At 51.1% G+C, this 27352-nt stretch overlaps 2 protein-coding genes across 2 annotated transcripts; one reads left to right on the top strand and one right to left on the bottom strand.

Moving 5' to 3' along the window:
• Positions 1-4287: 4287 nt before the first annotated feature.
• ZIC1 (Zic family member 1) lies at positions 4288-7743 on the bottom strand. The gene is made up of 3 exons (XM_065876372.1): positions 6762-7743; positions 5167-5330; positions 4288-4485 (listed from the first exon to the last, which is right to left on the bottom strand). The coding sequence occupies exons 1-3, from the start codon at positions 7741-7743 to the stop codon at positions 4288-4290; spliced, it is 1344 nt and encodes a 447-aa protein (XP_065732444.1).
• Positions 7744-12462: 4719 nt separating this feature from the next.
• On the top strand, positions 12463-26811 carry ZIC4 (Zic family member 4). Its single transcript, XM_065875799.1, has 4 exons — positions 12463-12489; positions 15139-15223; positions 21201-21818; positions 26318-26811. The coding sequence occupies exons 2-4, from the start codon at positions 15154-15156 to the stop codon at positions 26809-26811; spliced, it is 1182 nt and encodes a 393-aa protein (XP_065731871.1). The 5' UTR covers positions 12463-12489; positions 15139-15153.
• Positions 26812-27352: the final 541 nt, after the last annotated feature.

Genomic DNA, 27352 nt, shown 5'->3' with positions numbered 1-27352 from the left:
AGAGGACAAGATAAATTTGTAATTAGTATTTTGAGTTGGAAAAAAAAAAAAAGAAATGTGAGCTGGGAATCTGCTGACTTCATATCTAGTTCACAAATAATCAAAGACACAAGCTCAGTGCCTTCATTTTGAGTTTGCCAGACCACATAGAGTTACTCCTGGTCCATCATAAATTGGTGCTTCTCTTTAAGGACCAGAGCCTTCCCCGAGCTGCTTCCTGGAAAGCAGTATGCTCAGGTACCAACTCCACCAATACTGATTCACAAGGGGACCAGGACACTGATGACAACTTGACTTCTAAAAGGGAACATCAGGAAGGTTTCAGGGCTGGGCAAGGTATTTGGGGAATGTAGTTCTGTTGCCAGCCCTTTAAAAGTTCTGAGAAAACTTCACCATCAACAAATAAAAACATCTAAATGCCAGGCCCATGAGCAAAGAAGGTTAGTGCTATTTACACTGTCAGCTAAAGGAAAAAAAAAGAAAGGAAAAGAAAAAAAAATGATAAGCATATGGGGCAATTGAAAGGTTACATCTTTCTTTTGGAGGTGGTTTGCTTCTTAAAGGTTAACTTGAATGCTTGACTTTAAAAAATCAAAATCATCAGCTGCAAACGCTTAAAGCAGTTGGGGGTAGCTTTTGAAGAAGAAAACAAAAGATCTGAAATGTTTGAAAATTACTTAGCCCCCATATAAATGGAGCTTGTATATTTACATGCTTACTCTATAAATGTACACACACACACATACCACAACTCATTTCTCTTCATTTCTCAAACACGGTTGCTTGTAGTCAGGCATCTTTTGTTGACGCAATATAACTTTTTAATAACTTGTTAGCTGTTCTAATCATTTGATAGTGATAGAAAACAATGCAGTCAAAATATGAACCAGGACGGCTTTCTGCCTAAATCAAAATCCACAGCTACACACACAAACCAGCCATTTGCAGCATCTTCAACTCCTGCTAAATAGGGTCTAACAATATATTTCGCTGTTCACATTCATGTATTTCAAAACCTAATAGCCCATGAAGAAAAGTAGAAAGAATACATCCCAAGAAGCAAACATTAAAGGTACCAGCAAAATAATAGACTACATTTAAGTTTGAAGCAGTATTTTAGGCAACCTACATCATTAATGACTTTTTCTTTGGGATAAGTGTTGGAGAAGAGAATGCATAAGGGGGACTGGCATAAATATTGGCTTCTACTTAAAAGTTCCTTTCTGGTGAGTGAGGTTATTCACAAACACATTTGAGTACTCCTCAAATGGTTTTCTAAAAAAAAATTATTTGGCATTCAATGTCTAAAAAATTTTTTTAATATGAATTAGTTTTGAAGTAAACATTTATCCCTAAAATTTATCTTTTAAATGTCCTACTTAAATCATATATCATAGTATGATATTTTATTATTATACTATGTTATTAAAGTTTAAAAGGGCATCAGGTACATAACAAATAATGAGACATTTATATTTCCAAATTTGAAGTAAACTGCTTTCAGGAATGGTCAAAGGAAAAATACACTCATACTATCTTCCTAAATACACTAACAAAGTTATAAAAGTACTGTTGTTATTATTATTATACTTATATCAGACTCCCAGACATTCTAATCTCTAAAGGAAAGGGAAGGATTATTAATTGAGGTGTTTACCTTTCTTTCCTAGAGAGATGAGCTATTTTCTATGTTTATTAATTATTGGCCCTAATGTCCGGAATCACTTCAACTACTATGCTGTTAGTTAATTTTAAACCTCCAAAGCCAACTGGGGCCAGCTTATAGTCTCACAGATTTTCGGAACCAGCAACAATTTCTGCTGAGGTGTTCAACTTCCTTAAATCTCACCAAACCTTGCAAGGTGGCGCTCTTTTCATGAAAGGTTGATCTTTACTCTTATAGATCACAAAAACAATCTTTTAAAAGTTAAACACCACTGTCTCTAGTTTTTGATGTGCTACAGAAAGTATAGCAAATCCCCTCCTTACCTAGTAAAACTTTGCTGCCTAAAAGTGACAAATACAAATAGCAAGCAATGAAAGGATGAGTCAAAAAAATTTTAAGTGAATTTAACATTTTGATTTTGTAATTGGTCAATGGTACACTTCGAAACAGATATGAGTATCTTAAGGGGGTCTCACACTCTTGAGGGTTTTCCCCTCTTGCTTTCCTTCTCAGAGTCACACATAACATTGTATATTAAAGATGCAAGTCTGGGTTCCTACTTGCCTACAGTGAGGTCAGTTTCCGTCTTGTGCTCTGACATATCAGCACCCTTGCAACTACAGCCAAGGCCCTGATTTGTGATCTCCGGCTACGCTGTCTGCTTAATGGGGCGATCATGCAAGCTACAACCAGAGACAAAGAAGCTCACGTTCCTACCAGCAGCTAACTTCGAGGGAGCAGCATAGCTTGCAAATCTATCAAACTAAACTGCAAGAAAGACAATCTGATTTAGAGAAAAGGCGTTCTGCTACAGTCATTAAGCACAAGTAATTTAGATTTTTTATATTGTCTTCTCATTTACAAATTTACTGTATCAACGCCAGCCAATGGAACGGATTTCTTAAGTAAATGAGAAATAAATAAAAGAGATGGAAAGATAATCAAATTACATAAAATAATTCTCTTCTCTATATGTATTTTTGAGAGAACTAATAACTGGCAAAATTATAGGAATAATAACGTATCACAGGAAGTAATTAATTTAAATTAGCATCACGTTTGAAGAAATATAAGTAAAATGCTTTATGGAGGTTTACTTTTGTACAAAGAAGGAAGGCCTGGAAAAGCATGCATCGACATCCTGAAAATTAATTATGGCCATAAATGGTTTAATTGAAGACAGCAATTTAAAATATGATATTGTAAATCTGCAACTTGGTTTCAACTCGGGGAATTTAATTTGGGGGACAGCAGAACCCTTGGCTGTAAGTTCATTTGCAAAGCTGCAGAGCGAGTCCTTGAGCTTCTGACAATTCGCCTACATTAATATTGATATCGCCTGCGCGATCTATTTCTGTTATTTTTATGGTTGTTATTCTATGTCTGCAAAGGTCATTTAAATTATACTGCGGCCGAAAATTTGTTTCATAAATTTTGATATAAATACTAATTACACCCTCTCGGAGAGCCAGCAGGGTAGCGTTCATTTATCACGTTTATATGACCTGCGATGACAGAAAGGGAAGACTGGTGAGCTTTTCCCAAGACCCACTAAGGCTGGCAGAAGAGGCAGCAGGTTGCTGGGGATGAAGAAGAAATTCCTACCACAATCACTGAGATTTAAGAATCTTTAATAACGTACGAAAGGTTACCAAACAGTTCTGGAAACTAAAGTGTACATACGAGTTCTTCTAGCCATAAATATTGAATAGCTGTAACATGAATAAACCGGCCCTTTACATGCGGATAAATATGGAAACTAGGAATTATATACATTATGTGGTTGTATCTTTTGCCAAAAGCAACGGACAGTTATAGTTTATATCTTTTTTTAATATCACTTTACATAAACAAATGGAACAGTTTGACACGCAGATCCAGGCTCGTACTATACGAATTCTTGACAGGACGTGAAAACAACATCTTACTGCACTAAAGTACTTAGACTTTGGGACGAAATGTTTGCACTTTATACAAAAAAAGCACATTAATACCAATAATATTCTGTTAGATCGACGTGGAGACTGTAATCGTACAAAGTAATTCACATTTTGGTACACATTTACTAGAACATTCTTGCCATTCAGTACAAACAGTTGGCTTTCGGCCGCCCACCCCTCCCCCCTCCGCCCTCCCCCCAGCCCCTCCCCCCTCCCCCAATGCAAAGACCACAACGCCACGATCCCACCCCACCCCCCCGTTCCAACCAAGATATAACTATATACAGAATCCAACAGTACAGTTTTAAGCTAATAATTCTGTATTTACAAGAATGCAAAGAAGAAAGAAAAAAAAAAAGCCGACTCCCAGAGAGCCTGTTCAGATTCCCAGGAGAAACTGGCCCTCGGGGTTGGCGGCATTTGGTCAGGCGACCGCCTTCTCCACCCCCCTCCCACCCCTTGGCTACCAAGCCTTTGCCAAACTAAGAAAAAAAAAAAAATGTAAAGGTTTGGTGCTTCTCTCTTACTCGGTCCTGGGTCTATCGGCAGGTTTAGAAAAAATAGGATTAGGGGGTGGGGAGGGGACTCTTCTGATGCTCAGGGCTCTTTCAGTAATATTTTGTATGTGTGTGTGTGCTCAGTCTCTTAAATAGGGTTTTGTTCGGTGTTTTGTTTCTGATTTTAAACGTACCATTCGTTAAAATTGGAAGAGAGCGCGCTGTGGCCGGCTGTGTGGTGGACCGCGGAGGAGGAAGGCGACAGGGAGCTGGTGGTCGGGTTGTCTGTGGAGGGAGACACGATGGTGGGCGGCGTGGAGGACTCATAGCCCGAGCTGGCGGCCGGCGAAGGTTGAGAGCCCTGCGAGGAGGATTCGTGGACCTGCGGGAATAAAGTCGCGTTTTTACGGAGATAAAGACCCGCCGCGGCGGCCGCCTGGGGGGATGAAGGCCGCGCGCTGCCTCCCCCAGGAGCCCTGGATCCCCTTGAACTCCAGGGAGGCCGGACCCGCGGGACTTGGGCTTGGTTGCCCCGCCTCGGCCCTGCAGAGGCTGGGCTCTGCGGAGGGACAGTGCCCCGGGGACTCAGCAAAAGAAAATATCTAGGGAGGGGGAGGCTGGATGTGAGGCCAGAGCCTGAGATGGTCCTCACGGCAGCCGCTGAACGTTGCTTGCTCAGGGTTAGGTGAGCCAGCGCTCAGGACCGCGTGCAAGACCCCAACTCTCTGCCCAACGCTGCCAGCCAAGCCGCCATGGCCGCAGCTTCGTCAGCATCATCCCGCTTGGGCTGTCCTGGCTCCCCATCAGTCGCGGCCTCTGCTAAGAGTGCTCACTTCTTTTGATTTTTATTATTAAACAGTAAATTTAGAACGGTCTTGGGTGGCCCCATCTCCTCTCCCAGCCCCCGCCCTCTCTGCCCAGCCCCAGTCAGCAGAGAGAAATCGTTGCCGTTCCGCCTCTGCCGGCTCCTGCCACCGCCCGGCTGCCACTCGCCGCCCGACCCCGGCCGAAGAGCTGAGCGGGTTCTTGGCTCCAAGGCGGGCGGCGAGAGCGCGGCGATTACCTTCATGTGTTTGCGCAACGAGCTGGGGTGCGTGTAGGATTTGTCGCACATCTTGCAAAGATAGGGCTTGTCACTCGTGTGCACGTGCATGTGCTTCTTGCGATCGCTGCTATTGGCGAAGCGTCGGTCGCAGCCCTCGAACTCGCACTTGAAGGGCTTCTCCCCTGGTGCGAAAGGCAAGAAAGAGACAGGTCTGGTTAGAACAAACCCTGCGGCTCTTTTCTAAAAATTAAACAAAAGGAAAAAATAAAAACAAAAATTAAAAAGGCAGCGGCCCAGGGTTAACACTTTGCAAGCTCAAAACCGGGATCTTTAACAAAGTCATATATCTGCATTGGAATTTTAAACATCTGAACTATTTTAACCCTTAATCCAATTAGATCCAGATTTTATTATTTTATTATTATTATTATTAGTGGTCGTGGTAGTTTTTTAGATCCCAGAGTAGCAGCAGGTCTGGCTGCTGGTTTTTAGGCCCGGGCTTATACAGACGACTTCAGGCAGCTTCTACCTAGCTCTAGGTTTCTAATTTTCACATTCCGGGCCAATTCTTCTGCTGTTTTGCTCTTCTCTCCTCCCCTTACCTCCTCCCCGACGCTCCGCACCCCGCTCGTCGCCGCCCCCACTCCACCCCACCCCTATACACACTCACATTTTATAGGATAATCCGGGCCGAGATCTCGGCGCCGCAAATTCTTCCCTGGCTCCGGCGTAAAACGCCAAGTTCCAAACGCAGTACTCAGAAATCACCCGGGCAAACCAGGACAGGGAAGCAGACCGGATTCCCGGCCTTGTTGGCCCAAGAGGCCCAGAATGGCCTGCCCGACCCACACTAGGGCCCTGAGCTCGCCGCGAACTTTTCTTTTAACTGCGCCCGACCGGTCTATTTATTTTTAAAGGCCAACTCAGGGCATTCGGTGTTTCGAAGAGTCCTCACAGAATCTAATTGACAAAGCGGACTTCTCCGCCTTCTGCTGACTTCCCCGACTCCTCAAGCCTGCTCACAAACAAGTCACTACTAAAATCGGGGCTCTTTAAATATACATAAGCCCCCTCAGGCCCGACTGACTTCCTTTCACCGTCGCCACCCCCTCTTTTCTGTCTCTATTTTTGTTTCTTTCTGGGCCCCTTCATCCGATCTCCTCCAATTTCCTCAGCTCCTTCCTTTGGCAAAGTCCTCACTAAGGTGCGTGGAGAGGGGATGTTGGCCGAAAGCAAACGTTTAGATTCGCCTGCAGCTGGAGCGGCTGGCGCCTCCGCTGCCGCCGCCGCCGGGAGCCGGCCACCTCTCCCGGTTTCGCGCGCACCAAGGGCTCCGCAAAACAGGGTTTGTCTCTCAGCTCTCCCCGCCTTTTTTTAGTTCTCATTTAAAAATCTATATCCCTAGATCCCTCTAATCCGATCCTCTCTGTACTTTACCAGAATTTCAAGCTGCAAACTAAAAACCAGCACATATTTTCGCTGTCTGCCTGCTGGAATCTGACTTCCAGACCCAACCGAGGCCGGGTTTGTGCGCCCCCGCCGCTGACTTTTGGATTTCGGGTCCCAGGCCTGGGATAGGGAACGAGGGGTGTCAAGGACAGCCGTTTCCGTACCTGTGTGCGTCCTTTTGTGGATCTTTAAGTTCTCAGAACGGGCGAAGACCTTGCCGCAGCCAGGGAAGGGGCAGGGGAAGGGCTTCTCGCCCGTGTGCACGCGGATGTGGTTGACCAGTTTGTATTTGGCTTTGAAGGGCTTGCCCTCGCGCGGACACTCCTCCCAGAAGCAGATGTGGTTACTCTGCTCGGGTCCGCCGACGTGCTCCACTGTGACGTGCGTGACCAGCTCGTGCATGGTGCTGAAAGTTTTGTTGCACGACTTTTTGGGGTTGGCCAGCTGCTCGGGCTCGATCCACTTGCAGATGAGCTCCTGTTTGATGGGCTGGCGCATATAGCGGAAGAAGGCGCCGGCGCCGTGATGCGCGGCCATGTTCACGTTCATGGGCCCGTAGCCGTGCAGCTGCGGCGCGGCATAGTGCTCTGAACGCGGACTGGTCACCTGGCCATACTGCTCGGGCCGCGGGTACATGTCCCCCGAGAAGCCAAGCCTCATCTGCCCGTTAACCACGTTGGGCGATGCATGGCCCGCCGCCTGCTCGTGAAGGCCGGGGAAGAGGAGGTGGCCCGCGGCGTCCGTGTGGCCGTGTGGGCCCCCGAAGCCCCCGGCTGAAGCAGCGAACAGACTGTGCTGCGCGCTGGCTGCAGCCGCCGCGTCGCCAAAGCCCCGGTTGCGGAACAGAAAGTCCCGCGTGGAGTTGAAGGCTGCGCTCGAATAGGAGCCGACGTGGCCCGGATGGTGGTGATGTCCCAGGGCCGCCGCAGCCGCGTAGCCGGGAGCCTGAGACGTGAAGGCCGTCTGGCCCGCGGAGGCCAGCTCGTGCGAGCTGGGGTTGAGCTTGAAGGCACCCATGCCGTCGGCGAACGGGTTGATGCCCAGGCCCACGTCGCGCTCGGCCACGTCGCCCGCCGAGTGGTGGCGGGACGCGCCAAAGGTGGTCACGCCGATCGCGGGGTACTGGGGGCCGGCGTCCAGGAGCATCGTGGCTGCTCGGGGCGAGCCCCGGCCTCCCCCGCCCCCCCCACCCTCGCCCGCCGAGGAGGGAAAATTAGGAGGAGGAGGAGGAGGTAGTGGAGGAGGAGGAACGGGAGGCGGAGGAAGAGGAGGAAGAAGAAGAGGAGGGAGGAGGAGTCGACCCACCTCGCGAAGTCCTAGCCTGCAGGCAGCGGCGCGGCGCGCCGGGGCGCCCGCCCGGCCAAGCGCGGGGAAGCCTGACTGCTGCGGGCCGCGAGCAAGGCGGGCTCCGGCGCCCGCCGAGCAGACCCTGCCGGCCCGGCTAGCACTTTCTCGCCGCTCAGTCTCTGCCGAGAGGACCCCGCGTCAAGGCTGCCCAGGGAAAGGCATGGAGCATCTCAGCTCCCCAAAAAAACTTCCTCCCGGATTTGTAGCATAGAGGAATGTGAGCGCCGGAGCAGCGACTGCTAGCCCTCTCTCCGCCTCGCGCCGTACGCCCCTCCTCACTTCTCCACTGCCCCTCGCCCTTTCTTTTCTCTCTCTCTCTCTCTCTCTCTCCCCTTTCTCTCAGGCTCGCCTCCTCGCTCCTTCACTCTTTTTCCCCCTCTGCTTTTTGCAAAAAAAAAAAAAAAAAAAAAAAAAGGGGGGGTGGAGGGGGAGAAAAAAAAGAAAGAAAGAAAAAGCCAAAGAAAAGGCGCAAATCATGCACAATATTGTCTTTTGCGGTTTATCTTCCTGGGGAGAAACTTTCACCTCCTCAGCCGGGCGGTGAGCGCGAGACTGATAGCAGCAATCATTCCTGCAGATAAATGAATTGAAAGGACGACACCGTCCCCCCCTTGATGAATGGGAGCAGGGGGAGGCGTCACGTGCTGCCGACGCGGGCGCCCATTGGTGTGCCCGCGCTCCCCCCGCCCGCAGCCGCCGCGCCAACGGAGGGCGCGCCGAGGCGCCGCGCGCCTTTCATTGGCCCGCCCGCCTCATCAATCCCAGGTATTGTAAAGCGCTTGACATCCCCTTTTGACAAACAGGGCTGCCAGGAGTAGCAACTTTTTTTTTAGCCAAATTTTCCCCCTCTTCTCATGGAAAAAAATTTTAGCCACGATTTCTTTTCCTTTTCGCAGTCATATACATTCTCTCTCCTCTTTATCCGTATCCCTCTCCCTTTCCCTCTCCAGCTCTCTTTCTCTATCTTGTCCTTCTTCAGACCTGCTCTTAGCTGAGCGATTAGCGACTTCGGGCGTCTCCGAGAACAGGAGGCGGGGATGGGGCTGGTAAACACAGCTAAGGCACTTCCAGAATGTCCCGATTCAGCAACTTTCTTTTCTTTCTTTCCCCCTGTCCCCGCCTTGAAGGGCAGCAAAGGAGGCTTTTGTTATTTGCTCCGTTTGAAGTTCGCTTCCCTCTTGCTTCGTCCCCCTCCTGTTTATAATTTAAGATCTCGGGAGCACACAGGCACACACCACTTTCTCTTTACCAGAAATGTGATTTCTGAGGATAACCGGTTGCCTCGATTTTCTCACTGTTATCAAATCAATCAGACTTCCTGCTCCCTCCTCCCCCAAAAAAATAAGCACAGGTGGATGAGAGCTCCAACTTTCCAGGTTCAGGGTTTTTTGTTTTTGTGTGGGTTTTTTTTTTTTTTTAGCAAATTGAAAACATTGTTGCCGATTTTTTTTTCCTTTCCTGTGTTATTCTTTTCTTTTCTCCCTTTTCCCTAGTCTCCCGTGTCTGACCCCACTAAGCCCTCTCTCTGCACTCCTGTTCCCAACCCTGGCCCCTTTCATTCAGGTAAAACTGTAAATTTCCCAACACGCCATTGTTCTTCAGGACTGCCCAAAGCTCCCTAGAAATCCCCGAATACTTTTTTTGGTATTTAAATCTGCGATAGATAGGACCAATGTAAATTTTGTGACATTCAAACCTTTTCTAGTTCACAAATCAGTCACCCTTGTCACAGTTATTGAAATTCCGCAACTCACCACACCAGGACGGTGGAAAAAGCGGGCGCGGTCTTTGTTGCCGACCAGGCTTTTGATCGCCAGAGAAAATTTACTTACCTTCAGATGAGTGAGCAGAAAAAGAAATAACACTCCCTTTGATTTAGTTAGGAAAATGCAGACATTTGGATTCAGTGCAAACATACAACACTCGCTTGTTTTCGCGATGCGGCCCTCGATTAACCTGTCTTTGCCCAGCGCAAAGTCTATTCAACAACTGCGCGTAGTTGCTTTTTGTCCCGTCCACAAAGAGCCATTGACTATATATTAAAATGATTGTTGAAAGGTAGAGGAGTATGGCACTTAAAAGCAGGGAAAAAAATCCCTGTGACTCAATCAATTAAGGCGAGCAACATTTATGCATTTCAAAAAATGCATGAGGATGCGGGGGGTTGGGGGATGAAGGTTGCATTTCTCCGCAGCTCTGTTTAAAACCCAGCAGCCCAGGCCGAGGGTTTAGCTGAAGAGTCTGCATATTCATTAGGTCTAATTATTTTCTAGTAAGGAAAACACAAAAAGCCAAGAGTCGGAATCCTTCAATTTGCCCTTTGTTTCTAACTTCATTTGGCTTCTTTGCAGCTGAATCACAGCCCTAAACTCTTTTCTCAGACAAAGAGACCTCAACTCATCCTTTCACAGGCGGCCCCGTTAGGAAACTCACCAGTGCCTGGGCAAGAGGAAGATGAAAATGAACATTTTTTGCCCAGTCGCCTGCTCGGGTGCACAGGCTGGAAGAAGGCAGGGTCAGCGTCGGCCTGTCCTCCTTTCTGGCTTTCTGGTCTTTTCATCGACTAGATTCTCGCTTGGGGCTGGCGAGCTGAGCTGCCCTTTCCCTGGGCTCTCCCTGCTCAAAACTGGACTTCTGTTAGCTGGGATGGTTTCCTGGTGTCTGAAGGAAACTGGCTGAGCATTTGCGCTTGTTGTGCTGGGAAATAGAAATTTGAGAAAGAAAAAAAATATCAAATGTTCGGTCCCCAGCAACAAGTCTGAGTGCAGCAGCCCCCGAATTCCCTGCCAGCTTTGAGTGGAACAAGGATGGGGGAATGAAGGCAAAGGGATGGGGCTTGAGGGGCGGTTTTAAAAAGAAACTGTTATATACTTTGTTTTTTAAAAAGATATATCGGAGCCACTCAGAGTCTTTTCTGCTGCCTACAAGGGAAATTTGGATCCTGCCTCCACTGCAGTTGTAAAACTCTTATCTGCAAGGAGAGGCTTTCTCTAGAGGCTGTACTGCTTTCACCAGGGAGAACAAATCTTGAACCCACCTCTCCTGCCTTTAAAAAAAAAAAAAAAAAAAAAAAAAACAAGGGAGGGGACCTGAGGGGAGAAGGGTAGACGCCGTTGGGAGGGGGAGAGGGAAAATAATTCTTCAAAAAAGAAAAGTCAGTCCTCTCCTCTCCTGTTCGTGGAATATCCAAGGGGAACGTTGACAAGAGGGTATTTTTAGGAAACGCGTCCAAATATACAGAGTAAGAGTGAATGTGAGAAAAAAAAAGTTGTGGGTTGTAGAAGTTATCAAGTGGGATTTGCGGCGCTCTCTGCAGGAAACGCAAGCGGCTCCAGTTCAAAGCCACATGCACCAACGTGACATATAAGCCATTAAAATATCATCCTGACGGCTCATTTCTGCTTCATCATACATTCCCTAACTGCTTCCCGAAAGCTGGAAAAGGAGAAATGAAAGATGCCCGCCTCGCTGGAACCACAAAAGAGAGGCTTGGAGGGTTTTGTGGTCCCCCTCAGGCACCTCAAAGTGATGTGCAGAAATGAGGCGATCCCGGCAACAGGTGGAGTGGGGTAAGTGCGTGAGTCCGGGGGGCGGACAGACCGGACCTGTACCCCCAGCAGCGGGGTAGGAGGCACCCAAACCCCACTGGGGTAAGAGGCCCAGCTAGATTTTTCCCCCATCCCCTCCCTCCGTAGCCCCCCAACCGTGGGTACAGGCCCCACCCCGCTGACACTGAGGGGAGGAGGGGGCCCTTCCGCCGAGAGGCTACGCTGGAGATGAGTCCATCCCTTCTTCTGGGGGGCGGTGCAAGGGGGACGAATGGGGCTCCCACTGGCACGCGGACCAAGGGCAGCTTGTTGCCTGCCCGCCTTCCCTCCCCTCTTTGTAAATCGCCTGGGTGCCCCACCGTTGGCCCAAGAAGGGGAGTCGTGGCCCAGAGCTTCCCTCGCCCCGAGTGAGCTGGGCCCGCGCAGGAGGGGGCCCCTGCAGACTGCTTCTCCGTCCTGCCCCCGCGAGGATGGCAGGGAAAGACTCGGCTTCCCCTCTCCAGGGTCAAAGGAGCCAAGTTACCCCGGCTGGCAGCAAGATGATGGAGCTTCTCCACCGCTACCTGACTGGGGATGCCGGCTGGGTCAGCTGCGGGGCCCGCATCCTCGCCTTCTTGCAGTCTGGCCCTGCCTCAGGACGCTGACCGCTGGGACCCGCTCTCTGCGCGCGGCGGGCTGTGGGTTTGGGATTTGACTTTCTTTCTCCCGGATGCGAACGAGGGCTACGACTGGCTCTCAAAGGAGAAGGCCGCAGCTACCTGGGATTCTGGCCACTACCCTAGACACATGGAGGCCCTGGAAATTAGGGACAAGTGGGGCGGGAACAGAGTCAGGCTGTGAAACAAAGCTAGAACTGCCCCGAAGGGAAAGTTTGGGGTTGATGAATGGTCCATGGGGGCATCTGGGAGCCAGCAAGGTCTTTGGAATGGAGAAGGGGCGTTGGAGGGGCTGGAACTTGGCCTGCACCGTCTGCAGGAAACTCCCTTTGGATCGCAAGGTCATATTTCTACCCCTTTCCCGACAGCATTGGCCTCAGAGCGACCTGCGAAGAGGCACCATGTTCCCTTCCTCTGTCTGGCCGCCGGCGGTTTGTGCGGGGGGGTGTTCAAAGGGATGGTTAAATGTCCAGGCTGGTCTTTCAAGCGACCCACTAACGCAGATTCTACTCTGGGCACACGGAGGTCGCCCAGTCTTCAGGCCCCAGCTGGGGGAACCTCAGCTTTTCCCTCTAGGGAACAGAAGAATGAGAAAAGGCCGTCGCACAACCCAGCCTCACAGCCCAAATTCCTGGTGTTTGAGGGCCTGATGAAGGGGAGCCAGGGAGGTTCCGGGTGCAGCTGGCGACAGCAGGCCACGGGAAGAGGCCGGAGCCGTTTTGCCTTTAGCCAGGGAGCTCCCAGACAGCCTGCAGGACCCCTGCTCTGCACCCGCCCCGCCGGCCGAGCTGTGGTCGAGAGGCGGACATGCCTTTGCCGGCGCTCCTGCGGCTTAATCTGTGTGGAGCAGTGGGGAAGTCTCGGGGACTGAAGTCGCTGGCTTGGGAAGCAGGCTGAAGATGACCTCTGACCTTGGGCAGGCCTGCGCCTGTTAGGGCGACCCCACAATGTGCAGGCTTGGTGTTCCCCCCAAAGAAAAATGATGTCTTTTGCCTGTACCCACTGGCCCACTTTCATAGCTCTCCCCCGGGACGATCAATTACTGAAGCTCATTGGCACTCTTTTCTTGTCTCAAGGGAAAGAAGGCAGATTCCAGTAAGTCCCCAGGTTGTGCTCCTGACTGGTGATTCAGTGCCCAGGGCTGGTGTGAGGAGACAAGTCAGGAACAATCTTTCGGGGAAAACCAAGCTGAACATTTTCAGGGCTTTTATATCCCTGGGTTGGCAAGGATCTCAGGTCCAGGGGCCCAGGGGCTGCTCCTAGATTCTCTCACCCCTCCTTCAGCGAGATGACTGGCTTGCTAAGTGGGGTCAGAGTTTGAACCAAAGGAGAAGATATTTACCCAGGTTCCATGCACAGGCCGGTGATGGAGCTGCTACAGGAGCAGCTTAAGGTTGGCCCCAGTTGCCTGAAGTCCAGCCTCTGAGACATTTGTTTGCATGCCTGTGGGTTTATAATGCACAAAAGACTGTCAGGACCTGGGGATAGAAGGGACCCAGGCCTCTTAAAGGGAGGGCTCGAGCAGCATTGTAGGTGTGGACAGAGTTCTTTAGGGAAACTCACACCCATTTCCCTCTGAAGCAAAAAAGTAAATTCTATTAGTTCCAACCAACCAGGACTTTTCCTGTGCCAGACATCCTGCCATGAGGAAATTTTAGAGCAAGGACACCCAGCACGCTGCCCTTCTGTAGGAATGCAAACTTGGGCTTTCTTTCTTTCCTGATTTGTGCGGGAAGGAGCTTATTACCTTTGGGGACAGATGCCTTTTGGTTAGAAAGAATCGAAAATAAATAAAACCCTCTGGGAAAAGGTGAGTCTAAACCCCTACTCCCACCCCTCAGGCTTGGACCCAGAAAAGAAGGGGGAGTGAAAGGTGAAAATACCTAAGCTAGTTCAAGCCCGGGTTGGCGGTTGAGGGAGAGAGAAAGAGATCTTTGAGCATAGAGAACTGGAAAGTCTTTGAGATAGCAGAGGTCCACTTGGATTTGGCCTGTGGTTCAACAAGTTAAACAACTGCTTGTTCTGTGGGCTGGAGTGTCAAGACAGGCAGACGTCCTCATTGACAGAGAGCTTGCTGTGTTTGTCCAGCCTGAGACCTTTTCAATGACTGTTTGTCTTTCTAGGCCAGATTGAGGTTTGGGGCTGGGTGAATCGCCTGTTTGGCTGTTCCACTGCCTTCAGCCTTGCCTGACAGATGCAGAAGTCCCCAAGATGAGTTTAAGGTTTTCAGGTGACCAAAGGCTGGATAGCTCTATCCAAAAAGTGAATTTGATAAGGAATGCAAATATTTTGGGGGTGGGGGTGGGTTATTTCTAAGCTGTGGACAGCCAGGACCAATTGATAGAAATAATCTCCCCCCACCCCAAACTGGTGAATTTTATATTCACTTTCAAAAACCAACTGCGATGGCTTCCAGATGGGTGAGGGGGTGGAAGCCATGCGAGGGTTAGGGGATTCCACACCACCTTGGGCACAACAGGAGCTACACGCCTGCAAAGAAATTCCTCTCCCATCAGTTCCAACACTTACAACTCAATTTTTAACCTGCTAACCTCCCAGAGGACACCCAGCCCCCCTTCTCACTAAACTCAATTAATTAATGAACTTCAAGAAAATGAGGGGGGCTTCTCAGATTAAAAAGTTTAAATTCTGGAGTGAGAGACGTTTGAACACTGACTGACCGAAAGTGTGCTTAACTCCACCTGTAAGGGAGATCCACAAATAAGTTACGGATAAAAATCTAGTTGGGAAGTGATGATTTTTAATATTTTTTTTATCAACCAGGATATATTATTTTGCAGTAAATATGGGTAGTTCCCAGCAGAAGACTCTTCTTTCACTTCCAAATTTGAAAATAGTCAAAGAAAACACTGAAAAGATCTTCAGACCAACACTTTCTTTCACTCATACATTCAGGCCACACAGTCCTGCCATACGAGCATGTAGGAAATCCTTTAACTAGTGACTGTCTCTCTTTTCTTCCCAAACAGGCTCAAAGTCAGAAAATGAGATACAAGACTTCTTTGGTGATGAGGAAACGAATGCGGCTTTACCGAAACGCCCTGAAAGAGTCAAGTAAGTTAATATCCTCTTTTGAATATTGGTTTGCTGAAGTTATTTTTCTAAGTAGGAAGTTATTTTTGTATGTTTTTTTTTTTTTTTTTTTTTGGTCTTTTGGTTATGTTGGTTGTGAGTTTGGGGGTGTTTCTTGAATTCCAATGAAACTTAGAACAACACCTTGGTGTTTGATACATTTGCACACAAATCAGCGACACAACGTCCCACCAGCAGCCAGCTAATCCCCCTCAATGTCTACTCATCTGGACATTCTAGAATTAATATTTGACGACTCTCTCATTGAAACAACCACCCCTGACCTTCTGCAGTTCCACTGTCACATTATTCTATGACATATTCATCTTGAATTCATTTCCGGACGATTTGATTGGAATGAGGTTTGACATGTATTGGCTTACATGAAAGGAGCAGACTTTGATCTTGGTGATGGGGTTTACATGATATGCATCATCTTTACCAGGGACACCAGCCTTCCGCAATGTGGCAGCCACGATGTTCCCACAATGTGGTGTCTGAACAGGGAGTGACTGACAGCCGCTCTGTCAGGAATACCTTCATTGTGAAGAATTTAATTTAATATTCCATTTAGAATAAGCATATGATTTAGGGTTGGGTGTTTCCCCTTTCAGGCATCTAGTTTCCCTCATTTCAACTACACCACCAGCTGATGGTTGCCTCCAAGGTATTCCCTTGTTGGTAGGAAATGCAACCTTCTTAATAAAAGTTAAATGGACAACTTAGGAAATGACTCTCTTCTATTATTTTGGGATGATTTGATGGCAAATTCTCTAGAGAGATGTGGTTATTATGTAAATTCCGTTGTTTTAATTCCTCAGTGCTGGTCTGGAAGATCCTTTAACAATGTTTCCTAATCAGTTGTCAAATGATGGTTTGCTGCGAAATTAAATTTTATCCAAGCATATTTTCTTTCATACGTACTTCCATTAATGATGATTAAAGCCCAAACTTCCATAGAAGAGGGGAGGAATATCTTCCTTTATCTTCAAAATCCTGACAGACCCCTTCTCTTCTGTGCGATGTGGGCATGGACCTACGGAAGGCTCCTGGGGCTTAAGTTGTTATTTTTCTCTCCCGCAAGACCAGAGACAACCTCTCACTGTAGGAATCTTGAATTCTGTCTGTGAATAGCCTACGAAGGGATTTGCCCCCTTATTTTGGATGGTACCCTGGCCAGAAACAGGGAAGAAAGGATTGAACAAGTGACTGCAGACCTAGATGCGCAATATTCAGGCAACAAGGTTTGTGCTTGGCCAGGCTTTGTGCAGTGGCCCTCAGCTTCTGGGATCCTGGCTCGGGCATAAACTGCAACAAGATAATCATCATTTAGCATTGTTGAAAAGATCAAAATGGAAAAAATATCCCAGCTATTGATCTGAAATCTCCCGCATTGTTTCCTTTCCAAGGAAGGGAAGTCAGACATTCCCCCACTTAAGCCAGTGATATGAGGAGCTATAACAGATGGTAGGGCCACCAAATATATTTCTATACAGCAGGACTAGGAAATCACTTTAGTTTATGATGTTTCTTTGTCACAGCTTGGGTAAACAAAGGTGCTTAGGGCATGATTTCGAGGTCTGGAGGGATGTTTGGAGTCTGGTGGTGGAACTTGCTCCAAATAGGCCCCCATGAAAACCCCCACTGGTTCTTGAAACTCTGCTGAAGATCTCTGAGCTGCAAATGTATCTTTTTTTTTCTTTTTCTGCAAATCAAGCAGAAATGTGGACTCAACAATGCTATAACCCCCAGCATGGTTAGGAATAGAATGCTTCAGCCAAACATTTGGTATTAGGGGTAAGTGTGGTGAGATAACTTTTGAAAGAAAAGTTCTGAGCACCACTGAGGGACACCACTACTTAGCCTGCCCAATGAATAGTCAATGAAACGTGGAATCCTTGCTACCTGGGCACTGGAAGACTCAAAGGAATGGCCCTGAAAGCTAAAATATGCCTCACTGACATCGGTGCCCCATCTGTCATCTGTGATTAGCTGGATACTGCTTTGGGGCTTATTTCAGAGATACGCCTTGAAGACCCTTATGTAATCACCCAAAGTTCCCTGTTTATAAATATTAGTGAGTAACATGGCTTTTTTTTCTCCCGATCTCTGTCCCTGAGGAAATGTCCCTCTGGGAGAATGCTTGGTCCCATTGCTGTGTTCAGCCAACCAAGGTGTGAACCGCGTGGCTTCAAGGCACTTGCAAAGATTAGGTAACCTTAGCGACCTTAGGTCAACTGACCCCTGACTATTCAAGAAGCATCTACCCGGGATGGGTCCAGATGTTTTCAGTGCTTCAAAAGAAGTCTGCATCTGGGAAGGAGCTCAATGGGGCCAGGTTACTGTCGGTGAATTTGGCTGAATCAGATGTATCTGCCCTTTCACTGTTGGCACAAAAAGCCATACACATGTTCAAAGCTTTTCAAGGGTAAACTTATCAAGAGAGACTGTAGTGAAGTAACAGTCTATTGTATATAACTTCTGCTTCTTAGCCCTGGAGTCTGTGGAGTCAGTGCTTAGAATTCGGGGTGGGGGGTCCCACAAATTTGGATGGGAAAAAACGCATCTTTATTTTCGCCACCTTCTAATGGAATGTTATAGCTGCTTCTTCTGTTATGAGTGTGGGCAAAAGCACAGGGTTATTAAAGTTCACTAGCTTCACCAGGTTTCCAAAAGGGTCCACAACCTAAAACAACTTGAATACTCCTGTTCTGTACTATTATTCAAAGCTTTTGATGCAGGTGTGGTCACGGTGTACATATTAAGTGCTTCGTTTTTGTGCAAATCAGAGTTTTAATGGAAGCCAAATTAGATGGTTAGTTTGACAAACATCCTGAACAGTAGGTTGTAGATTGCCAACTATCGGATGGGAAAGAAAATATTTTCACTGTTGGACTACTGCATCATTGCCCCAGCACTTAGGCCTCAGTGCTGCTGGAGGGGCTGACTAAGTTCTATGTTGATGAATGGTTAGGAGAAAGTGCTGGGCAAGGGGCCCCAAAGAGGAATATGCTGGTTTGTTTTTTTGTTTTGGTCTTTGTTGTTTTCAGAACCCTTCATGGGTTTGCCTAGACAACTGTATCATTCAAAAGACACCTGCGTGGTGAGAAGCCTTGAAACCAGCGCTTTGAGGAAGGGAAAACGGGGCAGGAAAACAGAGAGGAGGCACCTGTGGGCAAAAGGGATAAACCGCAGAAAGCGAGAGTGTGGGAGAGGGTGAAAGCCAAGAAAGGAGACAAATCCTCCAAGTCTAGTCTCAACACTGCTGTGTGGAAGCCCTTGGTTTCCAGAGCAGAAGGGCTTCAGCTGTCAAATGCTCTCCTTCAACTTTTTTTTTTTTTTTTAATGCTAACTCAGCATCTATTGGTAGCTTGCTTAAGCTCTTCCGGCCGGAGGAGCAAAAAGACCTGGACTTGTCAAAGCCGAGGAAAATTGTTGTGGAAGTTAATCCCTCGCTAAATTGCAGCACTGAGCCAGGAACAATGCATTAAATGAAGAAAGGCTCAAAGAATCTGCCAACCATTATAAATAAGTTAATTATTTTTAAAAATTTAAAAGAAACCGTTATTTACTGACCAGGAAATGTTTAAGAATAGTTCTTGGTGCTGGAGATGGCTGGGGCAGCTCAATCAACTTCATCAGAGTTCCTTGTAATCTGTCCAAACTTCTCACCTCTGCTAGGGGAGTGGGGTCTTTTACTCAATCCTTCAAACTTCTCTTAAAAACCCAAGTCTTTCATTGCTTTGAGGGCACTTTCTATGGCTGCCGGGGAGCCCCGAGAGAACTTAGGTTGGCATTTTCGGCTACTGAGTGCAACGCAGGCTTGAGGGCCAGCAGCACTTTAAATCGCCGGGCGATGCAGCCGGCCCTAGCCGGTCGGCACAAACAAAGGACACTCCCCCCTGTTTACGCCACACTCGGCTGGTCCAGCACTGAAGGTTTCTTCCACCGGCCGATCCCCGCCCCAAGACAGAGGAACCCGCAGCCCGGGAGGGCATCCTGCGAGAGGAGGCCGTGGCCCGAGGTCGCTCTCACAGCCTGGGCCGGGAAACGTGACCTCGGCTCTAGGCAAGCGAGTAGAGACAGAGACTCCGGCCGCGGGCAACAAGTGGCCAGAGGGAGCTCAAAGTGGAAACGATTCTTAAGTTCCCTTTTCCAAAGGCTCCGCCCGGCGGCACAATACAGAGCTCAGGACCGCAATTTGATAGTGGGAGAGAGACCTGGTGTGGGGACCCGCTCCGCCTCGCTGCGCTCCCCTCGCCTTTATTTCTTTGGCCCGTCGCCCGCTGGTCGGTGTGATTTGCGGCGGGAAGGATTCTTAGGCCCTCTTGGGAGGGCGGTGTGGGTTCGAAGCTAGCCTCTCCCAGGTCATCACCGTCTCCGGCCCAGTCCTGGGGCTCGGCTCAGGGCCAGATTCTTGGGTCCGCCAGTCTCTGGGCGCTCCAGGCACCCGGAAGGAGGGGCCGGCAGGGCTAAGTGGGAAGGATGGAGTGGGGAGAAGACAGAGGGGGAGGGGAGAAGAAAGGATCCAAGTAGGAAGGCGAAGTGTGCTCAGGGGTTTCGTGGAACTGAGAGCGAGAGCTAGAGAAAGAACGAGAGCGAGAAAGCTGAGCGACGCGAGAAAATTTGGAAAAGCGAGAAAACAAAATTAGGCGCAAGGGCTGTTAGCCTAGGATCGCCCCCGCTCCCGACCTCCTAGTCTGCAGCCGCCTTTCCTCCCTGGATCCCGGCCCTCGCCTCCTCCCGACTCCCGGGACAAGCTGCCGAAGCAGGCCGCAGTCCCCGCGCTCCGGGTGCTGTCCATCGGCCCCAGCAGGGCTGGGGGGTCCGGTCTGCCCGGAAGGACTTTACGTGCAGCGCAACGCCCCTCCCCAAAGCCGTGGGGAATGGAGGCATAACCCAGCCCCGCTCACTTCCAAGAGCGGCGAGGCAGAGCAGATCTGCCCAGCTTTCGGGGAGAGAAGGGGGAGGGGGCTCACGAGTAGAGAAAAGAATCCGCGCCCGGGTCAGAGCGCATGAGCAGTAGAAGCGCGAGCTGGGGGGTGGGGAGGGGAACGGGAGCAGTTGTGACTGTGTGTGTGTGTGTGTGAGAGAGAGAGCGAGAGAGAGTGTGTGTGTCCCCGTGCAGAGGGGCCTGTCATCGCTGACGTCGGACCGGGACGCGGGCCAATGGGCGACTTAGGCGATTGTTCCTCTCGGCGGGCCCGGGCCACGGCCCCGAATCTCTATTCACTATCTCACGCGCCCCGCTGCTGCCTCTGTAGTGTACAGGATTTCAAGTAGGCATTAAAGACTGATAGGGAGAAAAAAAAGTCACAACCCAAAACTTGAGGTGGGGGGGAACTTTGCAGAAGTTGTCTATGGCTGTTCTTTCCCCTCCCCGCTGTCAGGTGACGGTGGCGTGAGCGCCCCGACCTAAGGAGCTCCGGGGAGTCCCGGCCAGGATGCAGCAGGCCTCCCTCTCCCAGCCGAGCTGGGCACTGAAATTCGTATATATGGCCGGGGCTCTTGGGCACCACCACCACCTACAACATCACCACTTCCCCCACCTCCACTCCCCCGCAGGGCGCCGCGGCCCCGAGGGCCTTGGGGAGTTGGCCGCCAAAGCGCGCTCGGAGCGCCAGTCGGACCCCTTTGGAGCAGAGCCCAGGGGCACCCAGCAACCCACAGCCTCAGCATTGCGCACCCCACTACCCCTTCCACCCACCCCGCCGCCACCATCACTCTCCTGCTCATGAAGCGACAGGGGGCTCTACCGAACAGCCGCCCAACCGGATCGCGGTGGAGGCGCTTGGCCTCGCGTTGTCCGCCCGGATCGCAGCCGCCGCAGTCTGGCTTTCGGTGCCGGCGTTGACCACCGAGGCCGTGGTGTGGCTGGGCTGGGCCTGCCCCCTGGGGCCGGGTAGGACGCTCAGCCCTCGCCACCCGTTCTCACTCGCGCTATTTGTCTCAACAACAGGTAGCAGCTCCGGACACCATGGCCCCCAGCTCGCTGCCGCCTCCAGCCCCTCGGTGTTACCGGGCTTTCACGAGCAGCCTCCCCAGGCCTCCCCTAGCTGCACTTTGAACGGACTCCTGCGTCTGGGGCTCCCCGGAGACATGTACGCACGGCCCGAACCCTTCCCGCCGGGACCTGTGGCCCGCAGCGACGCCCTGGCAGCTGCCGCAGCCCTGCATAACTACGGGGGCATGAACCTGACCATGAACCTCGCCGCACCCCACGGTCCCGGCGCCTTCTTCCGCTACATGCGCCAGCCCATCAAACAGGAGCTCATCTGCAAGTGGCTGGCGGCCGACGGCCCCGCACCCCCGCGCCTCTGCTCCAAAACTTTCAGCACCATGCACGAGCTGGTCACGCACGTCACCGTGGAGCACGTCGGAGGCCCTGAGCAGAGTAACCACATCTGCTTCTGGGAGGAGTGTCCGCGCCAGGGCAAGCCCTTTAAAGCCAAATACAAACTTGTAAATCACATCCGCGTGCACACGGGCGAGAAACCCTTCCCTTGTCCTTTCCCGGGGTGTGGCAAAGTCTTTGCTAGATCAGAAAATCTCAAAATACACAAAAGAACTCACACAGGTCAGTATTCGCCACTGTCTGTCTCGTTCGGACCCTCTGGGGAGGCAGGGGGCCTCTTCTGGGCCCTCGGAGCTGGATTTCCTCAAGTTCCACCTGGGCGGGGAGGGGGGATATTTTGGTGTTTCCATGAGCCAAGTTCATAAAATATTAATTATGCCCTTCAATTAGAATCACAGAAGTTTCCTGAGGCTGTGTGTGGGAAGGATAGTATGAGGTTTCTGCTCTGGGGGTTGGGAAGGGGATGCTTGGGTTTCTGTGTGTGCAAATGTGTGGTCCCTGCTTACGGAGTTTGATTTTAAGGTATTTTAAAGGGCACTGTTCCCCAAAGTTGTAAAGACATAGGAACAATTTAAATTTTCCCTGTCCCTTTGGAATTGTGTGAGGCACACTCTTCCAATAGTCAGCCTGACAGCCTGACTGCCACCTGAATGGAGAGCGCACCAGGCCCTTAGTGACTTCTTTAGGATTTGAGGGTCTCATGGGCTAATTTTGCCCCGGTTTTGGAGCCTTAGCGACCCACACTCGGGACGTTTCACAAACCCTCCCTTTTGCTTTAGCAGAGACCCAAGGAGACTCATTCACCTTAAATGTCATTTACTGAGCTGTTAAGTGAAATGGGGACATGTGTCAACCATATCTGTTACTTCTAGTTAACAGAAAGAAAAGGAGCCCTCTCAAAAGCCTGCAAAGTTGAACTCCTCTGGCCAGAAACATCTCTAATTAATGCAATTGCAAGGAGAAAGTTTTCACACTTCCCAGAACAGCCTGTGAAGTTACATTAATTAGTTTAGCAGCCCGATGTTTGTATTCTTCTTAGCTAGGGTTTTCTTGCCCTGGCTTCCTCAAAGTTTAAAAAGTCAACATCTCCCCTCCTCCATTTTGGGTGCGGGAGAAGGGGACCGATGGGGGAGACAGAGGGGATGAAATAAGTTCCAGCTTGGTGCCCCACTTCTACTCCCTGGCACTCTGCCTTACGCACGTCTATTCTTGGTGAAAACATCCTCAATTATTAGAGTCAAAGAACTCACCCAGGTTGGCACTACCCGGGAAAGAAGCTTGCTAAATCCCACCTTCTCCGCCCAAACCCTTCAGTCTTGGGGAAGGTCCCTGGCTAGGACATTGGCACACTCGGAGGCCAGATTAAAGTCCACTTTTAAGTCTCCTACTTTATTTCGGAAATGTATAGTTTTTCTGAGCTGTTTCCAGGATTCCTCCCCCCACAACCTCTCGCAAACATTTGTCCCCCCACTCCTCCCTCCCTCCGATTTTTATCCAGGGGAAGAAGGACAGAAGTGAGACCCAGATCGCCGCCCTCAGGCTCCCTATTCATTGAGCTGGCGGCCCGCACCACGAAGGTAGACTCGAAGTCCTGAGCCAGAGTAGGAACTCATTTTTAATGACAGGGGGGTTTTAAACAAACTTTTACTGCTCTTTGCCGGCCTACTGTTTGAAGTCCGTGAAGCAGAAAATGGTTAAATTCTCAGTGCAATCGACCTACAGCAGAGAATCAAGTTCAGTGCGCCCGAGCTGGCTCAGGTTTGCGCCTATTCAGAACAGAATTCTAAGTGCATCCTTTCCCTTTCCACTGGCAGTCCTGATTCATTATCACCGGAGTTAAAAAAAAAAAAAAAAAATCTACAGAGCCTCTCCTGTTTGGGCGTTTCCCTCAAATCCTCCTCCTAAGTAATGAAAAGAGGAGAAAACAACAACAACAAAATGTTTCTCAAATGGCAATAGACCTCACTACAAATTATTCATGAAGACGGTTCTCGATTCAACAGGAAAATAATTGCCTTTTCAAATATTAATGGCGTTTCATTTCCTCGAGTCGCGGAAGCGGCGAATAGGCTGCTTTCTCAGGAGTTGAGATTTTTCGGGATCTGAATCCCGGGCCTGGCTTCGGGGGCAGCGGCTCCGATCCCACTCCGAAAGCTTTCGCTTTGCGGCGGTCACAGAAATCCCGGAACAATGGTGCCGCCGCGAGGGAGACGCGGGCCTGCCGCCTTTCCCGGGACCCCTGTGTTGCGGGCTCACCCCACTCTCCCAGGCAGTCGGTAGAGGGAGGTAGGGCTGGGATCCGAGGCAGAGGAGAAGATACCGCGCCGGGGCGGAATGCTCGCACAGCCCGGCCCAGCCACAAGTGCGAGAAAATGGCGCGACTCGAACCGCCCCGCCACTGACAACTTTGTCCGGCGGGCCTGGCGCCGGGCCGGGTCAGGAGCCTCTCGCGGCTGTTGAGGCTCTAGGAGGAGACTCCGGGCCTTTTAGGACTCAACCTCAGGTCCAGGCTACTCAGGGCGGGCTGCGGGATCCCGGCCCAACCCTGCTTCTCCACATCCATCCACCCACCCACCTAGGGCTCAGCGCCCAGATCTGGTGGGAGGGAGAGGGCGGGAGGCTGCGTGTTGGGTGGGGCGGGGGTGCGCAGAGTTAGGCTAGGAGTCCGGGGCTCCTCCCGCTGCTGGGGAGAGGCCGGGAGGGCGCGGGGGCGCGGCCTCACCTGGCCTCCCAGGGGCCTTGGAACTTCCAGGCTGCCCATATCACCTTCAGTGCCCTGCTTTTTTCGCCTCAGTACCTCGTCTGGAACGAAATCATTGTTTCTGTTTTACATAAATGTCCAACAAGGCGGTCACAAGATGGGATATGTGTGTGTGTGGGGGGGATATTTGGGGGGTGGCAATCAACCTCAAATTCTATTTCTCCTCTGTTGTCTTAGCAGATCTTGATTTCTTTTGCAGGTCCTGAATTACATGATTCTTGTAAGTGATTTTAGAAAGAAAAGACAGAAGGAAGGGAGGAAGAAAAGTTTTAGTTTTGCAGATGCTAACAGGGATCAGAGGGGAGAAAACGAGGGTCACATAGGGTTTATTGTGCATCTTTCTAAATAAAACTGTACCGCTGTGCCGAGAAGCGGCAGATGCCAGCACTGTCCAGTGTTCCACTGTGCGAACAATACTCCTGCAGCGGGAGGACGCAGCGGCCGCGCAGTGCAGGAGCCCTGGGCTCTAACCCGCTGCCGTGCGGAGGCGAGGGTTGTGCGCAAACCTCTGGCTCTACCTAAGCCTCAAGAGGACTCGGGAGTAGGGGCTTTGTTTATTCAAACCTGCCCCAAAGCACCCATCTTTCCTGGAAGCGGCGGGAGAAGCAACCCCAAAGGCAACATTCCACCAGCCGGGCATCTCTCCCTCCTTAGCCAGACGCTTGGTAGTCTCTCCCTCAACCCAGGGCGCCCGGTAGCATCCATTTGTTGCAGCACGCGGACATTTCTTTCTCTCCTTCCTTTAGCATCTGCAGCTCCAGAGGAACCTGGGCTTCCGGGTTCTTGGGGTCCTTTCCTCCCCCACACGCTAGCAAATCCAGCCGGCGGTGAGCTCCCGGCTTGGGACTCTGTCCTCGGCCAATATTTCCACCCTAGCGCGCGCTCGCGCCTTCCCGCGGCTCTACAGGGCATCACACCACTGATCAGAGCCCCTCCCGGGCCTACCCCGGCTGCCCGCTTGCCCTCCGGTCCGCGGAGCCAGGCCTCGCCTGATCGCAGCAGCTGCGCTCATCCTGAAGCCACCGCGACCACGGGAATGGCCCCGGATCCCGCTTGGCCCGGGCAGAACCTGCCTTGCCGGTTTCTCGGCTCAGGCTGGGGAGACCGGACCGTGGGCCATGGGTGGTCTAGGGAGGCCGCCCGGCCTCTCGCAGTGAGTTAGGACTGGGAGAGCCGGCTCTCCGCGGCGGAGTCTCCGGGAAGCCGCTGGAGCAGCGTAATAAAATATTATTGCCGGCGCGAGTATCTGGAGGGATCCCGGACGGTTTAGGCAAGATTTGAAGAATGCTACTAAATGTTTGCCCTCAGGGGGTAGAGGGGAAGGGGGAGGGGGCTCTAGTCCCCGTAAAAATCGCGTCTGAAGTGAATTGCTCAGAGTACCTTTCCCTGCAGCACGAATGCACATCATGCACATGCCGTGTGCATCGGCTGCGCATCCTGGTATTATTCCATCGCTTTGGCGTTTGCACAAAACCTACTTTAAGAAACACTTTGGGCCAGGATGTGTTTGGGGTGGACCGCTGGGCGGGGAGTGGGGAGCAAAGGCATTTGGCTGGAACAGCAATTTTGAGCAGATGCGAGCTCCTCAGTCAACTCTATTCTCCGGGCAAAGGTGCTTCTGGCTCCAGGTGGAGAAAATCTGGAGGAAAACAAACGGAGTGGATCAGGATTGTCCAGGAAGGAAACTCGACTAAGATGGAGTCTTTGTTTCTCCTGCTCCGTCCCCTCCCCCCAGGTCCCGGCGGGAGAAGGGGAGGGGGGGGAGGCGTGCAGGAGGAAGCTCAGGGGGCGCGCTCTGAGCGGGGAAAGGGGGTGCCGGGCTTGCGGCGCCGGGGAAAGAGGTTTCTGAATTTTTTGGTGGCTCTCTTCCCAAAAATGGCAGAGAAATTGGGGTAGGGTAGTGAGGCCGAGCCGGGGCCACAGCCCACGCGCACTAATGTCTCTGCGTTGCCTCCACCAGGGGAGAAGCCCTTCAGGTGCGAGTTCGAGGGCTGCGAGCGGCGCTTCGCCAACAGCAGCGACCGCAAGAAGCACTCGCACGTGCACACGAGTGACAAGCCCTACACGTGCAAAGTGCGCGGCTGCGACAAGTGCTACACGCACCCCAGCTCGCTGCGTAAGCACATGAAGGTGCACGGGCGCTCGCCGCCACCGCCCAGCTCTGGCTACGACTCGGCCACACCGTCTGCCCTCGTGTCGCCCTCGTCGGACTTCGGCCGCGAGCCCCCGGTGGCCTCCTCGGCGGCGGTGGCGGCGCGTAGCGCCGACCTGAGCGAATGGTACGTGTGTCAGGGCGCGGGCCCCGCCCCCGCTGCCCCCGCTGCCCCCGCTGCCCCCGCAGCCCCCGCAGCGCCCCCAAGCCCCGCGCAGCCACCTGGGCCCGCCGCCGCCGCCTTCGGTACCAGGGTTGCTGTTGCGGTTGCTGCTTCCGCGTACCCTGACTGCCAGGTCTAGGCCGGGTTATTGAGGCTTGAAGAGAGAGTGAGGAAGGAAGCAGGGAAGGCAGGAAGGGAGGAAGGTCACCACTAATAGTTGTTAGAGCTCAATGAATCTGCTGCTATAATGTCCATTGTCTTAAAATATCAATATGGTACCCATATGGATTCTACAGTCACATCCAGCACCGCCCCCCACCCCCAGACGCCCTCATGACTGGGTAGCTTGAAACCAGGGTTGGGATAAAGAAAATAGAGAAAGAGACAGGCAGAAGGTAAACAAGAAAACATATTAGGAGAGTTTCTGTGCAATCTTGGCCACTGCAGTCGGCAAAAGTAACACCGCAAAGTCCTTGTGTGGTTCACAGAATGGGAAATGTTTTCCTCGAGGCCTGGGCCTCCCGGATAGCCATAACTACTCCGTTCCCAGCTCCCAGTCGGAGCCTCCTCGGAAGTTCCTGTGGCGGGAAGGTGGCAGAGGGAATTCCTGAGCCGTTGTCTTCCGTCCTCTTTCCTTCCTCTTTTGCTTCCCTACACTTCCCCTCCCCCAGCTATTTAAA

The sequence above is a fragment of the Phocoena phocoena genome, chromosome 4 (assembly GCF_963924675.1).
Source record: "Phocoena phocoena chromosome 4, mPhoPho1.1, whole genome shotgun sequence".
Taxonomy (NCBI): Eukaryota; Metazoa; Chordata; class Mammalia; order Artiodactyla; family Phocoenidae; genus Phocoena; species Phocoena phocoena.
This window is presented reverse-complemented; position numbering and strand designations above follow the sequence as displayed.

What these genes read in the sequence shown, in the direction of transcription:
- ZIC1 (XM_065876372.1), bottom strand. Translation starts at nt 7,743, where the DNA reads ATGCTCCTGGACGCCGGCCCCCAGTACCCCGCGATCGGCGTGACCACC. An exon ending in CCACAAAAGGACGCACACAG is followed by an intron (nt 5,331 to 6,761) that starts GTACGGAAACGG and finishes CTTTCGCACCAG; the next exon opens with GGGAGAAGCCCTTCAAGTGC. An exon ending in CGTTGCGCAAACACATGAAG is followed by an intron (nt 4,486 to 5,166) that starts GTAATCGCCGCG and finishes TTATTCCCGCAG; the next exon opens with GTCCACGAATCCTCCTCGCA.
- ZIC4 (XM_065875799.1), top strand. Translation starts at nt 15,154, where the DNA reads ATGAGATACAAGACTTCTTTGGTGATGAGGAAACGAATGCGGCTTTAC. An exon ending in AAACGCCCTGAAAGAGTCAA is followed by an intron (nt 15,224 to 21,200) that starts GTAAGTTAATAT and finishes TCTCAACAACAG; the next exon opens with GTAGCAGCTCCGGACACCAT. An exon ending in ACACAAAAGAACTCACACAG is followed by an intron (nt 21,819 to 26,317) that starts GTCAGTATTCGC and finishes TGCCTCCACCAG; the next exon opens with GGGAGAAGCCCTTCAGGTGC.